This window comes from Tachyglossus aculeatus, chromosome 2, assembly GCF_015852505.1.
Source record: "Tachyglossus aculeatus isolate mTacAcu1 chromosome 2, mTacAcu1.pri, whole genome shotgun sequence".
NCBI classification, from domain to species: Eukaryota; Metazoa; Chordata; class Mammalia; order Monotremata; family Tachyglossidae; genus Tachyglossus; species Tachyglossus aculeatus.
Genome location: NC_052067.1, coordinates 11,460,143 through 11,465,799, shown reverse-complemented (window position 1 = coordinate 11,465,799; position 5,657 = coordinate 11,460,143). Strand labels below are relative to the sequence as shown.

The 5,657-nt window shown below is 49.1% G+C and overlaps 1 protein-coding gene across 3 annotated transcripts; it reads left to right on the top strand.

The window, feature by feature from the left end:
- The first annotated feature begins 268 nt into the window (after positions 1-268).
- TWIST1 (twist family bHLH transcription factor 1) lies at positions 269-1,045 on the top strand. 3 transcript variants are annotated; one of them, XM_038740288.1, is made up of 4 exons: positions 272-346; positions 392-442; positions 572-629; positions 735-1,045. In XM_038740288.1, the coding sequence occupies exons 1-4, from the start codon at positions 272-274 to the stop codon at positions 1,043-1,045; spliced, it is 495 nt and encodes a 164-aa protein (XP_038596216.1). The 3 variants fall into 3 exon arrangements, with proteins under 3 accessions (XP_038596207.1, XP_038596198.1, XP_038596216.1); XM_038740279.1 differs by having other exon boundaries at positions 269-641; positions 693-1,045; XM_038740270.1 differs by having other exon boundaries at positions 269-1,045.
- Positions 1,046-5,657: the final 4,612 nt, after the last annotated feature.

Here is a 5,657-nt window from a genome sequence, read left to right as displayed (position 1 = left end):
CCTCCTCTTTTCCTTGCTCCCTCCCTCCTCCTCTTCCCTCCCTCCTTTCCTTCCTCCCTGCCTCCTCCTCTCCCTCTTTTCCTTCCTCCCTCCCTCCTCCTCTCTCCCTCTCTTCCTCCCTCCCTCCCTCCTCCTCTCTCCCTCTCTTCCTCCCTCCCTCTCTCCTGCTCCTCCTTCCTCTCTTCCTTCCTCCCTCCCTCCCTCCTCCTCCTCCTCCTCCCCCCTCCCCCGGCCTCCGCGGGCCGGGGAGCGCGGGTCCTCGCAAGAGATGATGCAGGAGGAGTCCAGCTCTCCAGTCTCCCCGGCCGACGACAGCCTGAGCAACAGCGAGGAGGAGCCGGAGCGGGTCCCGCCGCCCAGACCCCCGCACCCGCCGCCCTCGCAACCGCAGCCTCCGGGAGCCAAGCGCGGAGGCCGCAAGCGGAGGTCCAGCCGGCGGAGCGGGGCAGGAGCAGCGGGAGGAGGAGCAGCGGGAGCAGGAGGAGCGGCGGGAGGAGCAGGAGGAGCAGGAGGAGCAGGAGCAGGAGCAGGAGCAGGAGCAGGAGGAGCGGGGCTAGGACCGGGAACGACGGACGAGCCCGGCAGCCCGGCCCAAGGCAAGCGAGGCAAAAAATCCTCCGGCCCCAGCGGCGGCGGCGGGGGCGGAGGCCTGCCCGGAGGAGGAGGAGGCGGAGGAGGAGGCCTGCCCGGAGGCGGCGGCGGCGGCGGCGGCAGCAGCAGCGGCGGCGGCAGCCCCCAGTCCTACGAGGAGCTGCAGACCCAGCGGGTCATGGCCAACGTGCGGGAGCGCCAGCGCACCCAGTCCCTCAACGAAGCCTTCGCCGCCCTGCGCAAGATCATCCCCACGCTGCCCTCGGACAAGCTCAGCAAGATCCAGACCCTCAAACTGGCCGCCAGGTACATCGACTTCCTCTACCAGGTCTTGCAGAGCGACGAGCTGGACTCCAAGATGGCAAGCTGCAGCTATGTGGCCCACGAGCGGCTCAGCTACGCCTTCTCCGTGTGGAGGATGGAGGGCGCCTGGTCCATGTCGGCCTCCCACTAGCCGGCCCGGGCCCCCGCTCCCCCTCCGACCACCCCACCACTCCTAGGTAAGGACGCGGCTCTTCCTCTCTTCTGAAAAGCCTCGGCTCCGCTCAGGTCACAGCCGCCCCCTCCTCCTCTCCCCTTCCTCCTCCTCCTCCTCCTCTTCCTCCTCCTCCTCTCCCTTTCCTCCTCCTCCTCTCCCCTTCATCCTCCTCCTCCTTTCCTCCTCCTCCTCTCCCCTTCATCCTCCTCTCCCTTTCCTCCTCCTCCTCTCCATTTCCTCCCCTTCCTCGTTCCCCTACTCCTCCTCCTCCTCTCTCCTTCCTCCTCCTACTCCTCTCCCCTTCATCCTCCTCTCCCTTTCCTCCTCCTCCTCTCCATTTCCTCCCCTTCCTCGTTCCCCTACTCCTCCTCCTCCTCTCTCCTTCCTCCTCCTACTCCTCTCCCCTTCATCCTCCTCTCCCTTTCCTCCTCCTCCTCTCCATTTCCTCCCCTTCCTCGTTCCCCTACTCCTCCTCCTCCTCTCTCCTTCCTCCTCCTACTCCTCTCCCCTTCATCCTCCTCTCCCTTTCCTCCTCCTCCTCTCCATTTCCTCCCCTTCCTCCTTCCCCTACTCCTCCTCCTCCTCTCTCCTTCCTCCTCCTTCTCCTCTCCCCTTCCTCCTCCTCCTCCTCTCCCCTTCCTCCTCCTTTCCCCTTCCTCCTCCTTCTCCTCTTCCTTTCCTCCCCTTCCTCCTCCCCCTCCTCCTCCTCCTCCTCCTCCTCCTCTTCCTCCTCTCCCCTTCCTACTCCTTCTCCTCTCCCCTTCCTCCTCCCTCTCCTCCTCTCCCCTTCCTCCTTCTCCTCTCCCCTTCCTCCTCCTCCTCCTCTCCCCTTCCTCCTCCTCCTCCCATTTCTCCTCCTCCTCGACTACTCCTGCTCCTCCTCTACTACTAGTGCTGCTACTGCACCCCCTTCCTAGGGGCCGTCCCCCCCAAATCCTCTTAGGTGCCCCGATTTCTGCGTGTAGAGGAGGAATCCTCAGAGAGTGTGGACGGGGGGATGGGGGGACGGGAAGAGAGAGAGAGAGAGAGAGAGAGAGAGAGAGAGAGAGAGAGAGAGAGAGAGAGAGAGAGAACACGCTGATAGACAAGAGTTTAAGACGGCTGCAAGTGTTTTGAGTAGTTTTGAGGTTCTCTGCTTACAAACATGCGTTCTCAAAATCCACATCCCTCATTTCTCTGCACGAATTTCCCTTTGGCCCTGGGTGATAAAAAGACTTCTTCAGGGTGGTGCTCCAGAAAGTAGCAGCAGATATATCTATATAATATATGAGAAACAATTTTGATTCCAATAATAAACTTTTCCCCCCCTCTGGATTTTTACAGATGACATTGTTTCCAGAGAAGGAGTAAATGGACAGTCTAGAGACTCTGATGCTGGATACCATTTTTTAACGTTTGCCAAGGATTTTCTTGGAAGTTAGAAGAGCTGTGCCCAAATCAAAAGGAACAGGGCGTGGGGAACTTAAAAGAGAAAGCGAGAAGGGGCCTTGGACAGTGGCTACTCAGCGGGGCGGCGGCACTATCCACACATCTCTACATTCTGATAGAAGTCTGAACAGTTGTTGTTGTTTATTTTTTTTTCATTTTGACGAAGAATGTTGGAATTAAACTTTTTTATTTTTTTTTCATGCATGCATGCATTCCCAAGAGGTCGTGCCTACCAGCCACTGAAAGGAAAGACATAGTATTGTGGACTTTCTCCATTTTTAAATGGTCACAATGAGAGGAAAATTTAAAAAGAAAAGAACTTTAGAGATGAAAACTGTCATACGAAAACCTAATCTGGTGACTTCCTTTTTTTTTATTCTCCCTCTGAGAAAAAAAAGTTTAAAAAAATTACAAAAACAACATTCTATTTATTTATTGATGATCCATGTTAAAATGCAAATAGATCCGGTGTCTAAATGCATTCATATTTTTATGATTGTTTTGTAAATATCATTGTATATTATTTTTCTGCAATAAAGAAATGCGACTGAAATTTTAAGAACCTTAAAGTTTGGTCTATATGAAAAATGCAGGGTTCAGCTGGAGATAAATACCTGCTTGTTTAGTTGTAGAGACACCCAGGAGAGAGGGGCCACCAATATAAACAAACGGGGCGAAAAACTCAAATAAACTAGCTACTGACAGACACAGGCATGTTATTTATAGAGACAGCTTTACTATTACTTTACTTGGGTGCTCATTGGACTTTTTGGTGATTTCCCCTTTCTCTCTTATCAGGTCACCACGTAACATAACCTTATCCGTGGCTTTCTTTTATTCAGCAGTGTAAGTTTGGGGGGAAGACAGTTATACTTACGCTTTCAGGACGAAACTAATCATTTTCTCCTGTCGCTTTGGAAGAAAGATTTAATGTTCTTTTCACTCCTCCTTTTTTTATTTTCAAGAAAGAAACGTGGTCTATCGATTAGAAGGGCTCCCCACCTCCTCCCCACACACCAAAAGTAAAAAGTCAATGGTATCTACTGAGTGCAGCAGACAAATGTATGTTTTGAATAAGGGCGCTCCAAATGATTTTGTTTCTAGAACAAAATGCAGGTACCGTGATTCGGTAAAGTTCCTGCGAAAGGAAAATTTAATAATACCGGGTGCTTAATTGTTAAGCCTTTACGAAAATGCATTGTCCTCGTCTCGCGGATGGGTTCAAAGGCAAAGAAAAATCTGGACTGTAAAGAAGTATTGATCTGCACTTTTATTGGGTTAGATTAATTTTGCAAGCGGGGTGGGGGGCGTTTTCGATACCAAAATATTCAGTTTCTAGCCCAGTCATCGAAGCTTTGGTAGTCTTTTTAAAATACTTTCACCCAATAGCCATTTTTTCTGCTCTGACATATCTATGAAACTCGACAAAGCAAATCAAACCTCAACTCTTGCCAGGCACGCTTGAATTGTATTTCATTCGGGTTATTTGGGAAGGAAGGTTTTGGACTCCGATGAATCTGCTAATATAACAGGAAAGAGGGTGTTTACACAATTTATCTAGTTCTTAACGGAGAGCAACTTCTATCAAATTTTATTGCTCAAAAAAGTGATTAAGGGTGCAAACTAGAAATTGCTTTTGCTGCTCAGATTTAGGCAATGTCCATGGCAAATACTGTGTGTTTATACAAAACAGATCGTGTTTGCTTAGCTCAGGTTGAGGTTACTTTATTGCCTGAATGTTTTTGTTTCCATATCCACATATTGCCATTTATTGCTGACCTAGCAGTATTATGAATTTAATATTGTGCATATTTTAGACCAGTGCACAATGTTTACAGTAGAAAGCCCGCAGCGTTTGTTTATATTAAGGGATTACTGAGGACTTTGAAAATTGGATTTGGACTTTGGTGGTCCACTATCAAACATCAATAAGAAGGGAAAAGTGTGTGTGTCGGAGGGGAGGGGAAGTGGGCGATCAGACCGGGATGGGGGTAGGGATGGGGTCTCTGTGCTTTTGGCTAGTCTTATCAGCTCAATTCGCGAAAGATTGTCCGGTTCTCCCCAGCTCGAGCTGACCTTTTGATATTTCAGATTTCTTCACATGCATCGTCCAGGAGACATCCCCCGCCCCCCCTTTCTCTCTTCCCTCCCCATCCCCCAATCTCCCCCGCCACAAAATAGGGAGAAGGTAATCTTTTGCTCTTATCTCTGACGATGGGGGAGGCGAAGAAAGAGTTAGCTCATAATTTAGCCTTCATTCATTCATTCAATCGCATTTATTGAGCGCTTACTGTGCGTACAGCACTTTACCAAGCGCTTGGAAAGTACAAGTCGACAACAGAGACAATCCCTGCCCACAACGGACTCACAGTCTTCCCTTTTGTTTTTCTTTCTCGGTCTTCATGGAGGACTATTTTGGGACATTTAGGTGTCACACGTTTCTTTAGTAATAAATAGGGAGAAAGCACCAAACCGAAAATGGACCGTCTCCCCTAAATGTGCAGATGAAAGAGAGTAACACTGAGGTAACTGCTGGAGAATAGTTATAGTCTGAATTAGGGAAATCATCGTCGAATTATTTATTCAATGCGATTATAAAGTCTTCCGGATACCTTGCATCAAAATTCCCAACTTTTCCTAGCAAGGGAAATCCCCGTGGAATAAATCTTCACGTTACCTTATAGGAGCAGGAACCAAGACATTTAAGCCTTACCTTTTAAGGAAAGAGGGGTGAAATGAGAAAATAATTTGTATTCTTGCTCTATCATAAGATCAAATAAAAATATTTAATTTCCCCTCTCTTCTCCCATTAGCATTGGCGATTTTTATTTTTGCTTCTTGTACACTGCCTATAATGTGAGAAAAAAATGAATCATGGGAGGTAATCGTGTTTCAGAAGTTCACTGTGACCCTTCCCATTTTACAGTTTGTGATTGTATGGGCTCAGGGTCCCAGCACTAAAGCCAAAATCCATTAAGTCAGAGTCAGCCTCATTGAAGAAAAATATTGAATTGTCTTCTGGGAATTCGAAACCCCTCCTGAAGTACACAGTTACCTCTGCCTAGGACATAATGTATTCTAATCTTATTTTCAAGGAATATAGCCAATGAATGGCATTTCCGTAAGAGGTAGCAGTAACCGAGGTTTGCTTACACCGTTT

Coding starts and splice junctions, on each gene's coding strand:
- TWIST1 (XM_038740270.1), top strand. CDS start 269: ATGATGCAGGAGGAGTCCAGCTCTCCAGTCTCCCCGGCCGACGACAGC.